The sequence below is a fragment of the Salminus brasiliensis genome, chromosome 9 (assembly GCF_030463535.1).
Source record: "Salminus brasiliensis chromosome 9, fSalBra1.hap2, whole genome shotgun sequence".
In the NCBI taxonomy this organism is placed as follows: Eukaryota; Metazoa; Chordata; class Actinopteri; order Characiformes; family Bryconidae; genus Salminus; species Salminus brasiliensis.
The window spans coordinates 4,180,325-4,202,807 of NC_132886.1; the positions used below are offsets into that span (position 1 = coordinate 4,180,325).

The 22,483-nt window shown below is 44.0% G+C and overlaps 3 protein-coding genes and 1 pseudogene across 3 annotated transcripts; all 4 read right to left on the reverse strand.

Moving 5' to 3' along the window:
- Positions 1–220: 220 nt before the first annotated feature.
- Positions 221–3,900, reverse strand: LOC140561909 (E3 ubiquitin-protein ligase TRIM39-like). The gene is made up of 7 exons (XM_072687171.1): positions 3,815–3,900; positions 3,039–3,630; positions 2,855–2,950; positions 1,410–1,643; positions 1,168–1,315; positions 1,044–1,070; positions 221–943 (listed from the first exon to the last, which is right to left on the reverse strand). The coding sequence occupies exons 2-7, from the start codon at positions 3,618–3,620 to the stop codon at positions 402–404; spliced, it is 1,629 nt and encodes a 542-aa protein (XP_072543272.1). The 5' UTR covers positions 3,621–3,630; positions 3,815–3,900; the 3' UTR covers positions 221–401.
- A 361-nt stretch (positions 3,901–4,261) lies between these two features.
- Positions 4,262–8,917, reverse strand: LOC140561917 (E3 ubiquitin-protein ligase TRIM39-like). The gene is made up of 7 exons (XM_072687179.1): positions 8,880–8,917; positions 6,786–7,351; positions 6,507–6,602; positions 6,201–6,434; positions 5,958–6,105; positions 5,853–5,879; positions 4,262–5,756 (listed from the first exon to the last, which is right to left on the reverse strand). Exons 2-7 carry the CDS (start codon positions 7,332–7,334, stop codon positions 5,209–5,211), a joined length of 1,602 nt encoding a protein of 533 aa, XP_072543280.1. The 5' UTR covers positions 7,335–7,351; positions 8,880–8,917; the 3' UTR covers positions 4,262–5,208.
- Positions 8,918–10,188: 1,271 nt separating this feature from the next.
- On the reverse strand, positions 10,189–14,982 carry LOC140561914 (E3 ubiquitin-protein ligase TRIM39-like; annotated as a pseudogene).
- Positions 14,983–15,093: 111 nt separating this feature from the next.
- On the reverse strand, positions 15,094–22,253 carry LOC140561916 (E3 ubiquitin-protein ligase TRIM39-like). The gene is made up of 7 exons (XM_072687178.1): positions 22,117–22,253; positions 21,193–21,786; positions 20,997–21,092; positions 17,983–18,216; positions 17,740–17,887; positions 17,411–17,437; positions 15,094–17,310 (listed from the first exon to the last, which is right to left on the reverse strand). Exons 2-7 carry the CDS (start codon positions 21,778–21,780, stop codon positions 16,769–16,771), a joined length of 1,635 nt encoding a protein of 544 aa, XP_072543279.1. The 5' UTR covers positions 21,781–21,786; positions 22,117–22,253; the 3' UTR covers positions 15,094–16,768.
- Between the last annotated feature and the right edge of the window lie 230 nt (positions 22,254–22,483).

Below are 22,483 nucleotides of genomic sequence, written 5' to 3' on the forward strand. Positions count from 1 at the left end.
TCACCTTCAAGAACTGACTGTTCACTCGCTGCCTAATATGATAAGATCCAGCCCTTGACAGAAGCCACTGTAGATGAAGATCATCAGTGTTGTTCACTTCAGCTGGCAGTGGTGCTAATGTTATGGCTGATTGGTGTAAAGAAATGATGGAACAGTTAATGTAACACATCAGTGTTCTGGATGCTTCAACAGAATGAATTTGGTCTTGCAAGATTGTTCATAATAATTTTATTCATATTTAATTTATTGACATTTGCATCAGTATTTATAGAAAATAAAAGCAAATAAACAGAAATTGATGGAATTAAATGAGAGCCCAGATGCTGTGTGGGTTTTATTCTAATGTGATTCATGAGTCTGTAAATAATACAGTAGATTTAAGGGGTAAAAGAACCTCATTCCTAATGTTGAACAGGTGTGATGATCAGTGGAGCTGAGTTTCTACCTCCATCACTGAGACTGGGGTTGAAGAACAGATAAAGTTTCTCAGTGAAAGACTGACCAGTGAACGAGTAGATATGAGACCTGACCTTAACATCATAGAAGGAGACCAGACCCTCCTCATAATCCACAAACACCCCCACCTTCTGGGGAGCCTGCTTCAAGAAGAGAGGAACACTAGGAGAGTCCAGAGCTTCATATTCAGTGTTATTCCTCAGCCGCACAGTCCAGTATCCATGATCAGGACTCAGTGTAATCCCCCCCTTCCTCTTGCTGGACGCTCTGGTCACTCCTAATGTCCAGTGAATCTTTCCTCTGACCTGCACCTCATAGTAAAATCTCCTGGAGGAGAAGCCCTCCTTTCCCAGAACACAGACAGACATATTAAACCTCTCTGGGTTGTCAGGGAGGTTCTGACGTGTGTCTCCACATGTGACCTGTTTCCCATCATCAGACAGGAGGAGTTTAGGATGAGCTGTATCAGCATCCAGAGTCACGTCCACTGAGAGAGAGACACAGTTTAACCCATTAGAATCAATAAACTGTAAGGAACAGAGAAAACATCTGGCTTTAATCATGTGATCAGTGAAAGTCCCACACACCTGCATACTGCTGAATCCTCTTCAGTTCTGTTTGGAAAAGATGGACGATATCATTCACTGTTAGAATTTTACCTTTTACCACACTCATAACCTCACAAGTCCTCACTGACCAGAAAACACTTACCACTGTTATCAAGCTTCTCCATCTCCTTACTGAGATCTTCCTGAAGCTGAGACAGAGCTCTCCTCAGACTCTCCACACTCAGATGAGGGCCAACACTGACGGCAGTCCAGTTCTTGGTGTGTGGGGGTCTGCAGAGGGACGGGTAAATCTACAGTACAGCAGGAGAGAGGAGAAACCCCTCAGCATGGGCAGTGTGTCCTGTGCTGGACTGCATTACTACTGAGAAACAGAGGGACTCTGACCTGTAGGAGGTGGAGGTGGTCCTCAGTGTGGGAGAGCTGCTCCAGCTCAGTGTCTCTCCTCTTTAGCTCAGTGATTTCCTGCTCCAGCTCTTTAATGAACTCTTCAGCCTGCCTCTCTGCTGCTTTCTGCTTCTCCTCCATCACCTCCAGCAGCTCAGCCTGGCTTCTCTCAATGCAGCGCAGCAGAGCTCTGAAGACCTCCACACTGTCTGCTTTCTCCTTCTCTGTACTTTTCTATCAGGAGGAACAACAGTGATGGTCACTGCATTAACAGCATTTCTATTCCCTGCAGAAAAATTCAGCTCCAGACCAGCTTTTGCTGGTAGATGGTTTCAGATGGTGTCAGCTGGTCTTTAGTGGTCAAGGTGGTTGAGAAGCTGGTTATCTAGGTGAAAACATACCCTATACTCGTAAGCAAGCTGGACCAGCACAGGTATGCTGCATTTGATTCTGGTCATGCTTGGTCATGCTGGTTATCTAGCCCGGTCAGGTTGACCATGCTTGTAGACCATCTAAAACATCAAACTCAAACAGAAAGCATACCATATGCTGGTCATAGCTAGACGGCATTCCATAGTGGTATGTGGCCCAGCACTGGATCATGACCCGTTTGCTATCTGAGACGAGATTAAAGAATAAAACCATTAGAGAAACTGGCTAAACTGTGATGAGCTACACTGAGGACCAGCTCCAGCTCCTGCAGGTCCTTCTCTGGGTCTCTGAAGAAGAAAAGTCTCCCAGAGCTGCAGTAATACAAGGAAGGCCCGAGACGACAGTTTTATATACCTGGGTGGTCCAGTGAAATAAGGCACTGTTACTATGACCAGTAGATCTATAGTTGGAATGCTACTAACCATCGACAGCCAGGGTCTCAAGAGAGCACAACTGGCTTTGCTCTCCCAGGGTCAGTCATCACTCCAGAGCAATACTGGCCAGCACTGACATCAGAGCCAGGTACACAGGGCTTTCCTCCGACTGTTTCAGTTGCATCATAAGCAGTGTTGGTCTTCACCATCACAGTTTTGGGAGCATCGCATGTGATGGGGGAGAATATGGTGGTCTAAAACTCCTAATATTAGTGAACTGATGGTGCCTACTTATTATTCCATGATCAGTGACCGAGCTCCCGTTCAACAGTTGGTCTGGAATTGGTCTTTTGGTCATGGTCCAGTCGGTTCACTACGTAGCAAATGCTATATATATATAAATGCTACGTATATATAGCAGAAGGAGGGGCTTACCAAGGAAAAATGTGCCTTTCTCCAAAATGTGAGACCACCTGCCAGACAGTTTTCAAGTCTGTCTAACAGTATGATCTACAGCAGTGGTCCTTGAGCTGGAGGGAACCTCTATCCAGTCCACATACAGTATCTTCTCTATCTGTATTTGTAACTGGTTTGAGAACCACTGTTCCACAGTGTCAAATCCAGCCGAACTGAACTTACCTGATTGGCTTCTACAGACTGTTTGATCTCCTCAATCTTCTTCAGACGGTCCTGAATCATCTGCTGAACTTCTGCCTGTGTCTTCTCCAGCTGAGTCTGCAACAAATAACAACCTATGAAGGAATTTGTACTTCACATGACCCTTAGACTAAGTTCAGATTCCTCAGGTTCTCAGTTCTCTCACCTTCTTCTCTCCACTCGCCTCCTCTATAGGAACAGTGCTGTGAGTCTTGTGGTCTGTCTCAGTGCAGAACTGACACACACATGTCTGGTCGTCTCTACAGAACAGCTCCAGGGGTCTCTCATGTTTCTGGCAGATGTAGTCCTCCAGGTTCTCCACAGGATCCATCAGCTTGTGTTTCTTGAACGAAGCAACTCTCTGATGAGGATCCAGGTGAGTTTTACAGTAGGAGGCCATACAGATCAGACAGGACTTCAGGGCTGCACGTTTCTCTTCACAGCAGACATCACAGAAGATCTGAGAGCTGACTGGCTTCTCTGGAGCTCTGCTGGACTTCACCTGAACTGAGCTCTTGAACTGAGCAGCCAGTCCAGAGATGAACGTGTTCACACGGAGCTCAGGCCTTCTGGAGAATTCCTCTTTACAGACTGGACACTGGCAGTGTGAGCTGCTGTCCCAGCACCCTCTGAGACACACCATGCAGAAGTTGTGTCCACATGCAGTAGAGACTGGATCAGTGAACACATCCAGACAGATCGAGCACAGGAGCTGATCTTCAGACAGGAGACTTCTGGAGGAAGCCATGACCGTCTGACTGAGGAGACACAAAGAAGCAGCATGAAGGTGATCTGAACAGCTTCCTGCACTCTGTACTTACCTCAGAAGACATGACCTGAGTAACTGGGGCCACTTTCTGCAACTTAACCATGAGAGAACTTAGAGACGCTCTAATTTCACTGAATCACCTTGACCTGGATTCCTGTTCCTTCAGAGCTCACCTGTGTTGTTTGCTTCAGTGAAATCCTGCAGGTATGAGGTTCTGTCCTGTTGAAAGGAGCTGGACTCTGTTCATCCAGCAGCTTTGCTTAACTTTCGTTTCTTCAGAGAGACTCCAGGAAGCACCTCACTCCCCTTTTGATGATGCTTTGTTACATTTGCAGGTTCTGGCCAGCAGGTGGCAGATAGTGACCAACTGAGTTACAGCATCCCTAACTCCAACTCTAAATGAACCAGAGCTGAACATGACTAAATAATAATATTAATTAAATACTAATCAATTCTCTACTTTAATTACACACCAATGAATCCCAGCCATGTTCATTTTACCTGTTAGACATCTCCAAAGACATAAGAAAAAAAACTCTCAGCTCTGAGCCTCATTCTTTCCAATGTATGACTGGCAGCTGAAGAAACCTCTTACTACATTATATTAACCATTATATTTTATTCATTTTACTAAAGAAAGACATTTTTGACATTTGCAGTGTCTTAAAAATACATCCAGTGTCATGTGGGCACCTGTGGGCCTGCCTGTCACATAGGTCACCAATTCTAAGGGCCTGTGACTGACAGGGGCCTAAAAATATATGAATTAAAAAGAGTAGTCGGGCCTAATGTGTAATATCCGTTCATGAGGCCCAAAGTCCCTGACAGCACCCCTGGTCCAGCTGTATCCAGGTGTGACCTGTCCTTTTCATGTCTGCCTGTGGGTTCCAGGTGAGGGCTTCCTTGTGGTGCTTCAGACTTGCCTGCTGAGCGTGTGGTCCATCCATCATCAGCTTCTTTGGAGAATCTCTTTTTCTGCTGGCGGCTGCCTTGTTCCCTGCCATAGTTCCTTCTTGCTGATTCGGTCTGTCCAGAGAATCAGAGGCAGGTGTTAATGAATACCTGGGTTCTTTTGATGGCTCCATATAGTAAGACTGGCTTCACGATGCTGCTGAAAACCCTGATCTTGATGTCAGGATGTTCTTCATCTGATGGAAAGCTGCCCTTGCCTTGCTGATTCCAGTTCTAATATCAACATCTGCCCCCCCCCCGTTTGCCAGTGATGCTCCCTGTGCACAACCAGTGTAGGTAAATCTAAGAAAGAGCTTCTTGAACTTCAAGTTGATTCAAAACTGACCAGTAGTGGACTCCAGTCCAGTGAGTCTAATGAATCATCTATGTGTTCATTCATTAAATCACTGACTCTTTCATTCATCATTTATTCAGTCACTGTGTAATGTATTTTAGGATGATGTATGACGTACAGCTGACCTCCAATGACCACTTCAAGTCAAATGAACCATTGGTTTATTTATTGATCTGTTACTAAAATTGTCAGTTATGCTCTCCACAGAGACAATAAAAGAATTCCTTATGTAATAAACTGGGTTTAAGGGGTAAAAGAACCTCATTTCTGATGTTGAACAGGTGTGATGATCAGTGGAGCTGAGTTTCTACCTCCATACTTTTTGCAGGGGCTGAAGAACGGATAGAGTTCCTCAATAAATGACTGACCAGTGAAAGAGTAGATATGAGACCCGACCTCAACATCATAGAAGGAGACCAGACCCTCCTCATAATCCACAAACACCCCCACCTTCTGGGGAGCCTGCTTCAAGGAGAGAGGAACGCGTGGAGAGTCTGCTGCCTTATACTTGGTCTCATTCCTCACGCATACAATCCAGTATCCATTCTTAGGTCTGGCTGTGATCTTCCCGTTCCTGTTGCTGGACGCTCTGGCCACTCCTAAATCCCAGTCGGTCTTCCCTCTGACCTGCACCTCATAGTAAAACCTGCCTGAGGAGAAGCCCTCCTTTCCCAGCACATTGACACAACAGCCGAACCTCTTCGGGCTGTGAGGGACACTCCGTTCTTTGGCTCCACATGTGACCTGTTTTCCTTCTCCAGACAGGAGGAGAGCAGGATGAGCTGTATCAGGATCCAGAGTCACGTCCACTGAGAGAGAGACAGAGTTAAACCCATTAGAATCAATAAACAGGAACAGAGAAAACATCTGGGTTTAATCATGTGATCAGTGAAAGTCCCACACACCTGCATACTGCTGAATCCTCTTCAGTTCTGTTTGAAAAAAAAATAACATTAAAAAAATGTTCATTTCTGCTCAACCTCACAGTGCAGTGATCTGTGACAACTTACCGACCGCAACAGCCTTCTCCATCTCCTCACTGAGAGCTTCCTGAAGCTGAGACAGAGCTCTCCTCAGACTCTCCACACTCAGATGAGGGTCAACACTGACGTCAGTCCAGTTCTTGGTGTGTGGGGGTCTGCAGAGGGACGGGTAAACCTACAGTACAGCAGGAGAGAGGAGAGACCCCTCAGCATGGGCAGTGCTGTCCTGTGCTGGACTGCATTACTACTGAGAAACAGAGGGACTCTGACCTGTAGGAGGTGGAGGTGGTCCTCAGTGTGGGAGAGCTGCTCCAGCTCAGTGTCTCTCCTCTTTAGCTCAGTGATTTCCTGCTCCAGCTCTTTAATGAACTCTTCAGCCTGCCTCTCTGCTGCTTTCTGCTTCTCCTCCATCACCTCCAGCAGCTCAGCCTGGCTTCTCTCAATGCAGCGCAGCAGAGCTCTGAAGACCTCCACACTGTCTGCTCTCTCCTTCTCTGTGCTTTTCTAATGGAGGATGATGAACATTCATATAAAAGTATTTATCTATTTTAACTGATTGATGGTTAAAGGACTCACTTTATTGAGCTCTACAGAGAGCCTGATCTCCTCAATCTTCTTCAGTTTCTCCTGGATCATCTGCTGAACTTCAGCCTGTGTCTTCTCCAGCTGAGTCTGCAACAAATAACAACCTATGAAGGAATTTGTACTTCACATGACCCTTAGACTAAGTTCAGATTCCTCAGGTTCTCAGTTCTCTGTCTGTGATAAAGAGAGAAATTATGATTATATTTTATTAGGAAGAATAGGAGAATAGGAAGATTAGTGTTAATAATTCTCAGTCTGAACATCTCTCACCTTCTTCTCTCCACTCTCCTCCTCTACAGGAACAGTGCTGTGAGTCTTGTGGTCTGTCTCAGTGCAGAACTGACACACACACATCTGGTCGTCTCTACAGAACAGCTCCAGGGGTCTCTCATGTTTCTGGCAGATGTATTCCTCCAGGTTCTCCACAGGATCCATCAGCTTGTGTTTCTTGAGTTTAGCTGCAGTTTGATGAGGCATCAGATGAGTGTTACAGTAAGAGACCCCACAGTCCAGACAGGACTTCACAGCCTCCAGCTTCTCCTCACTGCAGTAGTCGCACAGCAACCTTGTAGGTCTGGAGAGACGTTTCTCTGGAGCTCTGCTGGACTTCATCTGAACTGACTTCTGACTACAGATGTTGGAGTTCACAGACAGTAAGTCAGGTGTGTTAGAGAGTTCTGCCTTACAGACTGAACACTCTCTGAGACAGACCATGCAGAAGTTGTGTCCACATGGAGTAGAGACTGGATCAGTAAACACATCCAGGCAGATCGAGCACAGGAGCTGATCTTCAGACTGGAGACTGCTGGAGGAAGCCATGACTGACTGAGTGGACACTGTGGACAAAGAAACATTATTGGGGATTTTCCGTAACCCTGTTTCCTTCCCAATTTGGTCATGTCTAAATCCACCCATTTGCCACCATTTACCCATAGGTCTTGCACTTTCTTCCTGACCAGTGACTCATCACGTTACCCTACACTCATCATTTTCTGGGGCAGAATGAGTTACAACACACGTTTTCTGAAACCAACGTATGGTCAAAAATGAAAAGAAAGGGTCAGGAATATACATACAGCACACCTAACATTTTGACCAGTAGTAGTCAGTAGTCATCTACATGCTTCTCATAGACTTCTGGTTAGGTATTTGACCCTTCGTCTTGTTAGGGTTCAGTTGAATTGGTTGGTTTCCACATATTTAGGGTAGCCCACGTGTTTCCTATATGGCTAAGGTCAGCATTCTGGGAAGGCTACTCCAAAAGCCCAATGTTAGCCTGATTTATCAATTCTACAACCAAAATATTATCAATGACAACACACATTTATAGAATGAGAACAAATCAAATTCCAGTGAGCCTAAGTTTACTTGGGCTCTGTTAGTTGTTTAAATTAACTACTGTTAATTTAGATAGTGAGACAAATAAATACTGCCAATTTCAGATGCCTAGGAGTCCTGTTCTCCATTTATTAAGAGAGAGTGCTCCCTTACATGGAGGCAGACACTACTTAGGCCTCCATTCTCTCTCAACTGACAGCTGGCTAAAAAGCAATTGCTCTTGGAAGCAAGAATCAGATACAGGCCCCAGTTAAACCCACAGTCTGTCTTTCCGCAGTGGCTCCCTCTCCCATTCCCTTTTTGGCATGTAGCCCTAGTCACTGACCATCAACCAAGACTTTCAATTTCTGATCTTTAAAGTAAAGTCCTTTTAGGATCTAGATTCAAAGACCCTCACAGCAGTGAGACTGTGCTAGTCAATGTGGTTTTCTTGGCATCATTTTCATTCATTTCCAAAGCATTGGAGTGAAGCAACCCATGAATGAATCCTAAATCCTAACCATAACCCTAACCTTACCCATGAATCAATCCTAACTCCAAACCCTAACCTTACCTATGAATCAATCCTAAATCCTAACCTTAACCTTACTTATAAATTAACCTTAAATCCTAACCCTAACCTTACCCATGAATCAATCCTAAATCCTAACCCTAACCTTACCCATGAATCAACCCTAAATCCTAACCCTAACCTTACCCATGAATCAACCCCAAACCCTAACCCTAATCTTACCCATGAATTAACCCTAAATCCTAACCCTAACCTTACCCATGAATCAATCTTAAATCCTAACCCTAACCTTACCCATGAATCAACCCCAAACCCTAACCCTACCCTTACCTATGAATTAACCCTAAATCCAAATAAAGTGAAATCAAATAGAATATTCTAGACTTGAGTAGAATACAGTAGAACACTGTAGAATAGAATAGAATAGAATAGAATATAGAAATGTGTACTCCATGTCCATGTAAGCCAAATGAATAGACTTACAGACATTCCCAGATTCTCTTTCTGTGTCTTACCGCTACATTCTCCTGCAGTGAAAGTCAGTCTGGGAGTGAAACTTCAAGCTGGACATCATGTTCTGCGGAAAGTGGAAGCTGGATTAAGGAACAGCTGTGCTTTTTATGATCAGTTCACGTGTGTGTCATCACGAGGTCCTACAGTTTTTCTGCTATTATGCAATTTTTCTAACCTTCTGTAGAGGAACTTAAAACCGCTGTCGTCACTGAGAACATTTACACACACACACACACTCACCAGTAACACCAGAAACACCACCGTCATCAGATTTCAGGAGCTGGCTGGTTATTTAGCTGGTAAACAGCAGATGTGAACAGCAGACTCTGATTAAACAGATCAGATTCTTAATCTAATTTCTTAGAGCTTCTACATCTGCACTTGTAGAAATGGTTCTAAGGGAAATGTAAACAAACTTCTTAGGTCCAATCTAGAACCATGAAATGATGACAAATGATCAGTTTTGTTCAGTTTGGAGCCTCAAAAAAACCCAGTGGAAAGATTTACCAGTAAAGAATCAGAATCAGAATCAGAATTGGACTTTATTGGCCAAGTATGCTTAGACATAAAAGGAAATTGTTTTTGGTTACAGTAGCTCACAGTGCACAATTACTGACATTACAGAAGTAACAAACACACCCAACCTACACACACACACACACACAGTGACATACACGCACAGACACACCTGTAAACTTAACATGTGCAGAGTTGTATATTTAAAGTAAAGTGCTGAGTGCAGCAGTAAAGAACAGTGCAGGCTGGATTAAACAGATATAAATATGGAGAACAGAGGAGTCACTGGTTGAGACGGTAGTACAGATTGTTCTGAGACACTATCAGATAAATAAAAGTGCAGTACAGAGAAAGGAGAGTGAGAGAACATCTGGATAGGATGTATGTATGTAGTAGACTGCATTCAGAATGTAGTGTTGTAATGTTCAGCTGTTCATGAGTGTGATGGCGTGTGGAAAGAATCAGATTGGAATCACTTGTATAAATGGACCTAGTTTGGCTACATGGGCATGTCACATAAATAGGAACTGTCAGATCAGATTTCACAAGTCTCTTTTCCTGTATGCATGTAGTGCTGTCATCATTCGTCAAATCCGATCTGAGAAAAATACCAGAATTGATTAATGAGGCTTGTAATGTAAACGTTGCCTTTGTATTTAACCCTGAACCTGATCTGAATGCAATGCGATCTGAACTACTACAAAATTAGAGGATCATGCAGAGATCAAAAACCAACAGGCTCTGGAGATCCCTCTGATCTCTCTTCAAGAACCGGTGCAGAAGAATCAGCCAGACTTCAAAGATCTGATTCTTTTAATATTGTATAAAACATTTAACAAAAATCAAAACACAATTTACCAAGAATTATTAATCCTATTAATGATGATAAAACACAACACACCCGCAGAGCTTACAGTTCATGGAATTATGATCTAAGGCAGCAAATAAAAGCCACCTGGTGTACAAAGAGTGACACTGCACTACAAAAGACACAAAACAAGTGAAGGTAGCGTTAACTGTCAGATACATTATTACTGATCATCTGTGTACAGATTAAATGAGCAGAGGTTAAAGAAGAACATGGTCACATTACTTGAGTACTTAAACCACCTCCCCAAAGTCACATAAGGAAAAAAATATCCTCAACAGCGCTGAACAGGTGTGATGATCAGTGGAGCTGAGTTTTTACCTCCGTCATTGAGACCGGTCCTGAAGAACGGATGGAGTTTCTGACCAGTGAAAGACTGACCAGTGAAAGAGTAGATATAAGACCTGACGTCAACATCGTAGAAGGAGACCAGACCCTCCTTATGATCCACAAACACCCCCACCTTCTGGGGAGCCTGTTTCAAGGAGATGAAGACAGAGGGATTGTCCATAGCTTTATATTCAGCTTCATTCCTCAGACCCACAGTCCAGTATCCATTCTTAGGACTGGGTGTAATAGCTCCCTTCCTGTTGCTGGACGCTCCGGTCACTCCTAAATGCCACTCGGTCTTCCCTCTGACCTGCACCTCATAGTAAAATCTTCCTGAGGAGAACCCCTCCTTTCCCAGAACACAGGTACAAAGATCAAACCTCTCTGGTTTGTCAGGGAAATTCTGCCGCTTGTCTCCACATGTGACCTGTTTTCCATCATCAGATAGGAGGAGAGCAGGATGAGCTGTATGAGCATCCAGAGTCACGTCCACTGAGAGAGAAATGCAGTTTAACCCATTTAAATAAAATATATTATAGAGCAGGGGAGAGAGAAGACATTATATATTTATATTTATTATATATTATACATTATATATTTACATTATATCATCAATGAGATCCTGCATACCTGCATACTGCTGGATTCTCTTCAGCTCTGTTTGGGAAAGAAAATGTAGAAATCAAAGATTCTTACAGTAAAGTGCTGGAAAGTGTTTTACGTCACAGTTCAGTAAATTAGCATTATGTATTTGTAATAAAGGGACCGAGGCAGGCTGCGTGTGCAGGGGGACTTTATTAGGGCAGGAGCCAACAAAGCACATCCATAACAAAAGCAGAAAGCAGAAGCACAGGAGCCAGCACTGGAGCAGACAACACGGGAGCTGGCACTGGAGCAGACAACCTTGGAACCGGCACTGGAGCAGACAGCCCGGGAGCTGGCACTGGAGCAAATGACATGGGAACCGGCACTGGAGCAGACAACCCGGGAGCTGGCACTGGAACAGACAGCCCGGGAGCCAGCACTGGAGCAAATAACGTGGGAACCGGCACTGGAGCAGACAACCCAAAAAGGGGCACTGGAGCAGACAACCTTGGAACCGGCACTGGAGCAGACACCCGGAAGCTGTAAGCAGATGACCTAGGAGCTGGCATTGGAGCAAACGAATCAGGAGCCGGCACTGGAGCAGACAACCCGGGAGTCGGCACAGGAGAAGACAACCTGGGAACCGGCACTGGAGCAGACAACCCAGAAACGGGCACTGGAGCAGACAACTTCGGAACCGGCACTGGAGCAGACAACCCAGAAGCCGGCACTGGAGCAAATGACGTGGGAGCTGGGAGTTGGCATTGGCATTGGAGCAGGCAATCTCGGAGCTGGCACTGAAGCAGATGACCTGGGAGCTGGCATTGGAGCAAACGAATCAGGAGCCGGGACTGGAGCAGACAACCTGGGAGTCGGTAGTGGAGCAGACAACCTTGGAACCGCCACTTGAGCAGACAACCTGGGAGCTGGCACTGGAGAAGACAACCTGGGAGCTGTCATTGAAGCAGATGACGTGGGAGCTGGGAGCTGGCACTGGAGCAGACAACTCCGGAGCTGGCACTGGAGCAGACGACCTGGGAGCACTGAAGCAGATGACATAGAAGCACTCTCCTGAGCTGTGGACTCCACTGCTGGCTTGCAGGTCTCCTCTGGGACACTTGGCAGCACTTGGGACTTCCCTACTGACTTGCAGGCCTCCTCCAGGGCACTTGATGACACTGAGCCCTCACCATTCCTCTTTGTCACAAGTCTCCTCCGTTTTGTCTCAGGGCATAGGAGTAGCAAGGAGACTTGCTACTTGCTGTAGCCTTTTTTGGTGAAATCTAATGTATTGAAAGTCATAGTAATACAGATACACAGGCAGACAGGAGCAGAGAAGGAGTTCTCTTTAGTCCCATGTCTCAGATGTGTTTACTGACTGCTTTAGTTTTAAAGTAAAATCTTAAAAAACATCTAGATCAGTTTCTAAAATAAAAACACCCCTGCAGAACCTCAAGACTTCACAAATAGGTACTTTCTGAACACTTACTGATCGCAGGAACCTTCTCCATCTCCTCACTGAGATCTCCCTGAAGCTGAGACAGAGCTCTCCTCAGACTCTCCACACTCAGATGAGGGTCAACACTGACGTCAGTCCAGTTCTTGGTGTGTGGGGGTCTGCAGAGGGACGGGTAAATCTACAGTACAGCAGGAGAGAGGAGAGACCCCTCAGCATGGGCAGTGCTGTCCTGTGCTGGACTGCATTACTACTGAGAAACAGAGGGACTCTGACCTGTAGGAGGTGGAGGTGGTCCTCAGTGTGGGAGAGCTGCTCCAGCTCAGTGTCTCTCCTCTTTAGCTCAGTGATTTCCTGCTCCAGCTCTTTAATGAACTCTTCAGCCTGCCTCTCTGCTGCTTTCTGCTTCTCCTCCATCACCTCCAGCAGCTCAGCCTGGCTTCTCTCAATGCAGCGCAGCAGAGCTCTGAAGACCTCCACACTGTCTGCTCTCTCCTTTTCTGTGCTTTTCTAATGGAGGATGATGAACATTCATATAAAAGTATTTATCTATTTTAACTGATTGATGGTTAAAGGACTCACTTTATTGAGCTCTACAGAGAGCCTGATCTCCTCAATCTTCTTCAGTCGCTCCTGGATCATCTGCTGAACTTCTGCCTGTGTCTTCTCCAGCTGATTCTGTGATTATCAGGCAAAGTATGATCAATCTTTTAAAGGGGTAAATTTTATTAGAAGTTTAGTGTTAATAATTCTCAGTCTGAACATCTCTCACATTCTTCACATGAATCTCCTCCTTTATAGGAACAGTGCTGTGAGTCTTGTGGTCTGTCTCAGTGCAGAACTGACACACACACGTCTGGTCGTCTCTACAGAACAGCTCCAGGGGTCTCTCATGTTTCTGGCAGATGTAGACCTCCAGGTTCTCCACAGGATCCATCAGCTTGTGTTTCTTGAGTTTAGCTGCAGTTTGATGAGGCATCAGATGAGTGTTACAGTAAGAGACCCCACAGTCCAGACAGGACTTCACAGCCTCCAGCTTCTCCTCACTGCAGTAGACACACAGCACCTTCTTAGACTTGGTGGGACGTTTCTCTGGAGCTCTGCTGGACTTCACCTGAACTGAGCTCTTGAACTGAGCAGCCAGTCCAGAGATGAACGTGTTCACACGGAGCTCAGGCCTTCTGGAGAATTCCTCTTTACAGACTGGACACTGGCAGCGTGAGCTGCTGCACCAGTACTCTCTGAGACACACCATGCAGAAGTTGTGTCCACATGGAGTAGAGACTGGATCAGTGAACACATCCAGACAGATCGAGCACAGGAGCTGATCTTCAGACAGGACACTGCTGGAGGAAGCCATGACTGACTGAGGAAACACAGAAATCATCCCATAATAATTCTTAGACAGTGAATGAACACAACTCCACAGTTTTCCCAATCAATCCCATTCTCCTGACTGATCAGCTCCACCTTCTACCTGTTAAACCTGCACTCTGTGACTAAAGTAAAGGGACAGCTTGAGGTGGAGAATAGAAGTGAGCGTCTTAGAGCAGTTTGAACAGCTTCAGAAAAATGATCAAACTTCAACAACAGTGAATGTTAGAAATGAGCTGAATAGGAAGGATTTTCAGCAGAAACAGGAGAAACACTTAAGAGGCATCACCAGCTTTTCTTCTTCTCCCTTGTCCAGGTTTTCTGCTCCTTCAGAGTTTAGCTGTGGAGTTTAGCTGACTGAAACACCTTCAGATGAGAGATTCTGTCCTGCAGAAAGGTGCTGAGTTCTGTTCAGGAAACAGCTTTACTTAACTTTCGTTTCTCCTGGATGACGTCATATGACCAGTCCCACAATTTAATGAGGATAGTATGTCGTACTTCCATGCTTTGGCCAGCAGGTGGCGACTGAACTTTACCAGTTAAATTAAAGTATTCCAACATGCAGATCTACCTAACATATCTAACAAACAAATCAACAAACAAACAAATAAACAACCATACTTTAGTAAATATATGTAGGTAATTAGACTCAACTTCAGTGGGAGGATTTTACAGTAGATTAGACTATTAAAGTTCTGCTGCTTTTCTGAGTATCTGATCTAAAGAATCCCTTTATGGAATTGAACCAAATGCTCAAAGTTTTCTGAAAGAAATAATGTAAGAAAATGTTTTATTGATAGTTTGTGACGTAGAAAAAAAGTAGACTCAAGTGTGCTAAACTTTATTAAGCTACAGTGCACTAAAGGGTACTTGTAGGCACTCTAATGATCAGTAATCCCTTAAAGACTGCTAAAATAAAAATTTAAAGTACTACCTAAGTACTACTTTAAACACACTACTGCACATGTATTTAAATCCATATTTTACAATATTTTACTTAAAGTGAAATAGAACATATTTAATAAGTATTAAATCAAGAGGCTCTCTCTCTGTATATATATATATATATATATATATATATATATATATATATATATATATATATACAGTGGGGAATTACATTGTCTGATTTTTAAAGAATTTATTTGCAAATAATGGTGGAAAATAGGTATTTAGTTACCTACAAACAAGCAATATGTCTGGCTGTCACAGACCTGTAACTTATTCTTTAAGAGGCTTCTCTGTCCTCCACTCATTACCTGTATTAATGGCACCTGTTTGAACAGTATAAAAGACACCTGCCCCCAACCTCAAACAGTCACACTCCAAACTCCACTATGGTGAAGACCAAAGAGCTGTTGAAGGACACCAGAAACAAAACTGTAGACCTGCACCAGGCTGGGAAGACTCTGCAATAGGCAAGCAGCTTGGTGTGAAGAAATCTACTGTGGGAGTAATAATCAGAAAATGGGAGACCTACAAGACCACTGCTAATCTCCCTTGATCAGGGGCTCCACGCAAGATCTCAGCCTGTGGGGTCAAAATGATCACAAGAACGGTGAGCAAAAATCCCAGAACCACACGGGGGGACCTAGTGAATGACCTGCAGAAAGCTGGGACCAACGTTACAAAGGCTACCGTCAGTAACACACTACGCCGCCAGGGACTCAGATCTTGCAGTGCCAGACGTGTTCCCCTGCTTAAGCCAGTACATATCCGGCGCGTCTGAAGTTTGCTAGAGAGCATTTGGATGTTCTGGAGGAGTTTTGGGAGAATGTCTTATGGTCAGATGAAACCAAAGTAGAACTGTTTGGTACAAACACAACTCGTTGTGTTTGGAGGAGAGTGAATGCTGAGTTGCATCCAAAGAACACCATATCAACTGTGAAGCATGGGGGTGGCAACATCATGCTTTGGGGCTGTTTCTCTGCAAAGGGACTAGGACGACTGGTCCGTGTTCATTAAAGAATTATTGGGGTTATTATTATTGCGAGATTTTGAGTGCAAACCTCTTTCCATCAGCAAGGGCATTGATGAAATGTGGCTGGGTCTTTCAGCATGACAATGATCCCAAGCACACTGCCAGGGCAACAAAGGAGTGGCTTTCTAAGAAGCATTTCAAGGTCCTGGAGTGGCCTAGCCAGTCTCCAGATCTCAACCCCATAGAAAACCTTTGGAGGGAGTTGAAAGTCTGTGTTACTCATCTCCTTAGTTTTGTCCACGTTCAGAGACCGGTTGTTGGTTCTACACCAGTCCGTTAGCCGCTGAACCTCCTCTCTGTATGCTGACTCATTGTTCTTGCTGATGAGGCCCATCACGTTGTGTCATCCATCAGTGAACTTGATGATGTGGTTTGAGCTGCACTTTGCAGTACCGTCATGGGTTAGTAGAGTGGACAGCCTTTCTGAGACTAGGTATCTTCACTGGCAATATGGATGGCTGCTCAGTTATTACTGTGGATGGCCACAAAAGGCCAAAGACAACAAGGTGGGGCAGCTGCCAGGGATCATGGGCTTTAGGAATTAATGTTCAAATGCAAAAGATCAGGGAGGAAACAATGATGGAGGAATTCCTAAAATGACAAGATCTTCTGCTGAAGGGAGCTGCAGACTGTCGAGAGCAGAGGCAGCATCTTCATGAAGTAAAGATAGGTTTCTTTATTTCATGACAGATTACTGATTCAGTTTATTTAGAGAGGTATGATCAGCAATTGATTTACAACACACTCAGCAAAGTCTACTGAGGAGAATTCAACCTCATTTCTAATGTTGAACTGGTGTGATGATCAATGGAGCTGAGTTTCTACCTCCATCATTGAACCTGGGGTTGAAGTATGGGTATAGTCTCTCAGTGAAATACTGATCAGTGTAAGAGTAGATATGAGACCCGACATCAACATCATAGAAGGAGACCAGACCCTCCTCATAATCCACAAACACCCCCACCTTCTGGGGAGCCTGCTTCAAGGAGAGACGAACATTAGAAGAGTCCAGAGCTTTACACTTATTTTTGTTCCTCAGACACACAGTCCAGTATCCATTCTCAGGTCTGGCTGTGATCTTCCCCTTCCTGTTGCTGGACTCTCTGGTCACTCCTAAGGTCCAGTCAGTCTTCCCTCTGACCTGCACCTCATAGTAAAATCTCCTGAAGAAGATGCTCTCCTTTCCCAGAACACAGACAGACGTATTAAACCTCTTTGGTTGGTCAAGGATGTTCTGTCGTGTGTCTCCATGTGTGACCTGTTTTCCATCATCAGACAGGAGGAGTTCAGGATGAGCTGTATCAGCATCCAGAGTCACGTCCACTGAGAGAGAAACACAGTTTAACCCATTAGAATCAATAAACTGTAAGGAACAGAGAAAACATCTGGATTTAATCATGTGATCAGTGAAAGTCCCACACACCTGCATACTGCTGAATCCTCTTCAGTTCTGTTTGGAAGAAGAACAGAGAAGATCTTCACTATTTGCTGTAGAAGCTCCATTTCAGATTATCAATGACCTGATCAGTATCAACCATGGACCAGCATTGGAATATGAACACTAAATCACACAGGATTGTCAGGAAACCCCGAACACTGGAAAACACTCTGATGTGCAGAGCAGGTGGACCTCCTGGACCAGGACTGAGAACCTCCACATTAGAGAACTGTCTACAACCTATATTCTCTGCCTACAAAAAACTGCTGAACCTCACAAGCTCACAAGCAAGACATTACTTCCTAAAGACTTACTGATTGCAGGAACCTTCTCCATCTCCTCACTGAGATCTTCCTGAAGCTGAGACAGAGCTCTCCTCAGACTCTCCACACTCAGATGAGGGTCAACACTGACGTCAGTCCAGTTCTTGGTGTGTGGGGGTCTGCAGAGGGACGGGTAAACCTACAGTACAGCAGGAGAGAGGAGAGACCCCTCAGCATGGGCAGTGCTGTCCTGTGCTGGACTGCATTACTACTGAGAAACAGAGGGACTCTGACCTGTAGGAGGTGGAGGTGGTCCTCAGTGTGGGAGAGCTGCTCCAGCTCAGTGTCTCTCCTCTTTAGCTCAGTGATTTCCTGCTCCAGCTCTTTAATGAACTCTTCAGCCTGCCTCTCTGCTGCTTTCTGCTTCTCCTCCATCACCTCCAGCAGCTCAGCCTGGCTTCTCTCAATGCAGCGCAGCAGAGCTCTGAAGACCTCCACACTGTCTGCTTTCTCCTTCTCTGTGCTTTTCTGAAAAGGTGTCAGGAGACAATTACAGAATTCATCAACATTTTTCTAAATAGTTTTACACAGTTCTTGGCTTATGAGTTCTGGGAATTTATTAGGGAGCCTTTACAAACAAGGTTCTTTAGTGGCTCTTCCCGCTTCAAGTACGGCTCGGCTAGACCCGCCATCCTTTAAGATTCACAGAAGACAAGCATCCAGACTTTTGTCTGTCCTGCACCGAAGTGGTGGAACGAACTTCCCCTGGGTGTCCAAACAGCCGAGCCGCTCGCTGTCTTCAAACCTAGACTGAAGTTTCTAGATGTATTCTTTCAGGATCAATAACTTAAGAACCACTTAATGTAGGAACTTCCTTCAGACTAGCTCTTGTAAAGGACACGGCGGCTGTGATTTTTCTGTTTTCTACACTTGATACTTTTTAAGATGCTGTGGTGTGGTTTTCAAGGACTTTGTGGGACAGAGTCTATTGGAGCGTTGAAAGCCTACATATTAGCATCACTCCTCCACTTCCCCCATCTTAGTTGGGAAGCATCTTGTTAGCCTAGTTCGTCAATACATGTGTAAGAGCAAACCTACCAGTAGTGTGTTCTGTGGACTGTTGCAAGTGCAAGCCATGTCCAATACGACTGTTCCTCCCTTTTTATAAGAGCTAATAAAAAGAGCATTCTTGGTAGTATGGCAGAGGTTAACTACTGTGATTGGAACAGTAGTATTGGACATGGCTTGTACTTGTATAACCTCTGTCAATGATGATTGTGAAATCATCTGGTTTAAACTATCAGGTTTAAATCTATCTATCTGTCTATCTATCTATATATTAATCTACATGTATGTCTATCTATCTATCTATCTATCTATCTACTACATCATCCACTTGTCATACCACAACAACCACCTATCAACCACATATCCCAAACATCTAGGATAACAGCAACCTGGGCAACCATCTGGGATACCACAGTGACCATCTAGAAACAAAACCTGAAATATCATAGACACTCCAATGCAACACTATTGCAAGCACTAAGCAACCCCAACCACCTAGCAATCACTCTGGACACATGCTTACACACACCACACACTCGACAATCCAACTTGCATGGTGCTCTAAATTGTTGGCTTTTTAAAAATATTTTTGAGCAATTCATCTTCTGTTGGCTTATCTACAGTAACAGACACTTTGATTAAGGGGATACCAACTTTAATGTGCCACTGTAATGTAATGGTGCAAGAAGAAACCTATATGAACTACACACATGAACAAAATTGTTGGTACCCCTCAGTTAATGAGAGAAAAACCCACAATGGCCACAGAAATAACTTGAATCTGACTAAAGTAATAATAAATATAAATTCTATGAAAATTAAAATCCAGGCCTGGACAGAAATGACAGTACCCTTAACTTAATATTTTGTTGCACAACCTTTTGAGGCAATCACTGTAATCAAATGATTCCTGTAACTGTCAATAAGACTTCTGCACCTCTCAGCCGGTATTTTGGCCCACTTCTCATTAGCAAACTGCTTCACTTGTTTACTCAGGTTTCAGCTCCTTCCAAAGATGCTCAATAGGATTTAGGTCAGGGCTCATAGAAGGCCACTTCAGAATAGTCCAATGTTTTCCAATGTTTTTAGCTGTGTGTTTTGGGTCATTATCCTGTTGCAAGACCTATGACCTGCAACCTGAGACCAAGCTTTCTGACACTTTCAGCGCATTTCTCTCTAGAATCCCTTGAAAGTCTTGAGATTTCATTGTACCCTACGCAGATTCAAGACACCCTGTGCCTGATGCAGCAAAGCAGCCCCAGAACATAACAGAGCCTCCTCTATGTTTCACAGTAGGGACAGTGTTCTTTTCTTGATATGTTTTATTTTTCCATCTGTGAACATAGAGCTTATGTTCACTGGCAAAAAGTTCCATTGTTGTCTCATCTGTCCATAGGACATTCTCCCAGAAGCTTTGGGGCTTGTCAACATGTAGCTTGGCAAATTCCAGTCTGGCTTTTTATGATTTGTTTTCAACAATGGTGTCCTCCTTGGTCGTCTCCCATGAAGTCGGACGGATGACGGATGGTGTGACCTGACACTGATGCTCTTTGAGCTTGAAGTTCACCTTTAATCTCTTTAGTTTTTCTGGGCTCTTTTGTTACCATTCATATTATCAGTCTCTTTGATTTGCCATAAATTTTCCTCCTGTGTCCACGTCCAGGGAGGTTGGCTACAGTCCCATGGATCTTAACTTTCTGAATAATATGTGCAACTGTAGCCACAGGAACATCAAGCTGCTTGGAGATGATCTTATAACCTTCACCTTTAACATGCTTGTCTATAATTTTCTTTCTAATCTCCTGAGACAACTCTTTCCTTCGCGTCCTCTGGTCCATGTTGAGTGTGGTACACACCATGTCACCAAACAAAGCACAGTGACTACCTGTAGCCCTATATATAGGCCCACTGACTAATTACAAGATTGTAGACACCTGTGATGCTAATTAGTGCACACACCTTGATTAAATGTCCCTTTGGTCACATTATTTTCAGGGATACCATCATTTTTGTCCAGGCCTGTTTAATGAGTTTACGTAAAATAATTCTATTGAAGCACTGTTCAAAATCAATGTCAGATTTTTATTTATTCATTTTAAAAGAATTTTTATTTATTATTACTTTTGTCAGATTACTTTTGTCAGAACTCACATCTATCTTAAAAAATGACTTTTTAGGGAAACAAATGTGGTTCATTTATGGCATTACTCTTAATCACTGCTGCCCCTTTTAAAACTTACGTTATTGAGTTCTACAGAGTGTTTGATCTTCTCTATCTTCCTCAGTCTGTCCTGAATCATCTGCCGAACGTCTGCCTGTGTCTTCTCCAGCTGAGTCTGTGATTATAGAAATAGTTAATAACCACATTCCTTGTTCATCAGAATATTTTTTAATGCAGAACAGGAGAGTTGCCAGTTCTGTCTAAACATCTCTGACCTTCTTCTCTCCACTCTCCTCCTCTACAGGAACAGTGCTGTGAGTCTTGTGGTCTGTCTCAGTGCAGAACTGACACACACACGTCTGGTCGTCTCTACAGAACAGCTCCAGGGGTCTCTCATGTTTCTGGCAGATGTAGTCCTCCAGGTTCTCCACAGGATCCATCAGCTTGTGTTTCTTGAGTTTAGGTGTAGTTTGATGAAGTGATAGATGAGTGTTACAGTAAGAGACCCCACAGTCCAGACAGGACTTTATAGCCTCCAGCTTCTCCTCACTGCAGGAGTCACACTGCACCATTTTACGTTTAGAGGGACATTTCTCTGGAGCTCTGCTGGACTTCACCTGAACTGACTTCTTGAACTGAGCAGCCAGTCCAGAGATGAACGTATTCACAGACAGTTCAGGTCTTCTGGAGAATTCCTCTTTACAGACTGGACACTGGCAGTGTGAGCTGCTGTCCCAGCACTCTCTGAGACACACCATGCAGAAGTTGTGTCCACATGGAGTAGAGACTGGATCAGTGAACACATCCAGACAGATCGAGCACAGGAGCTGATCTTCAGACAGGAGACTGCTGGAGGAAGCCATGACTGACTGAGGAGACAGAGGGGTTCAATAGAAGGCTCTGAGAAGAATGTGTTCTTTTGTACTACAGTGAGGGACGATGCACCTACGTTTTCACACACCTTTAGACCTGTGTAATGTTATGTGATGATAAACTTGATTTGATTTATTTATTAAACAAGTTCTAGAAGCTCATCTGTGTCATGAGTATACTCTGATCTCTGTAGCTAAATAAACCAGTTGTAACCAGTTGTAACAGATATAATGTAAAAAACAGATTTAATATTTTGAACAGTGTAATAAAAATAAACATAAAACACAAAACAATAATGGCTAAACAACAAGAGGTAAAGCTCTTACCAGTTTCACTTTCCCTCTTTCAGTCCAGTTTTTTGCTTCTTATTAGCTGTTTTTTAAATCCTCTAAAAGACGAAAAACCCAAGAAGCTTCAGATGAGGGATTCTGTCCTGCTGAAAAGAGATGAATTCTGTTATGAAACAGCTTTACTTAACTTTCGTTTCTCCTGAATGACATCATGAGGACACTCCCACCATCTCATGATTTGACATGGCTTGTTTGATATGGTTTGTTGTACCTTTGGCCACTAGGTGGCAGCTATTTACCAGATGAGGTGCAGTATCCCAATATTGATACTGATACTAATACCAAATTCTATTATCCCAATATATACTGATACTGAATTCCGTTATTCCAATATTGACACTGA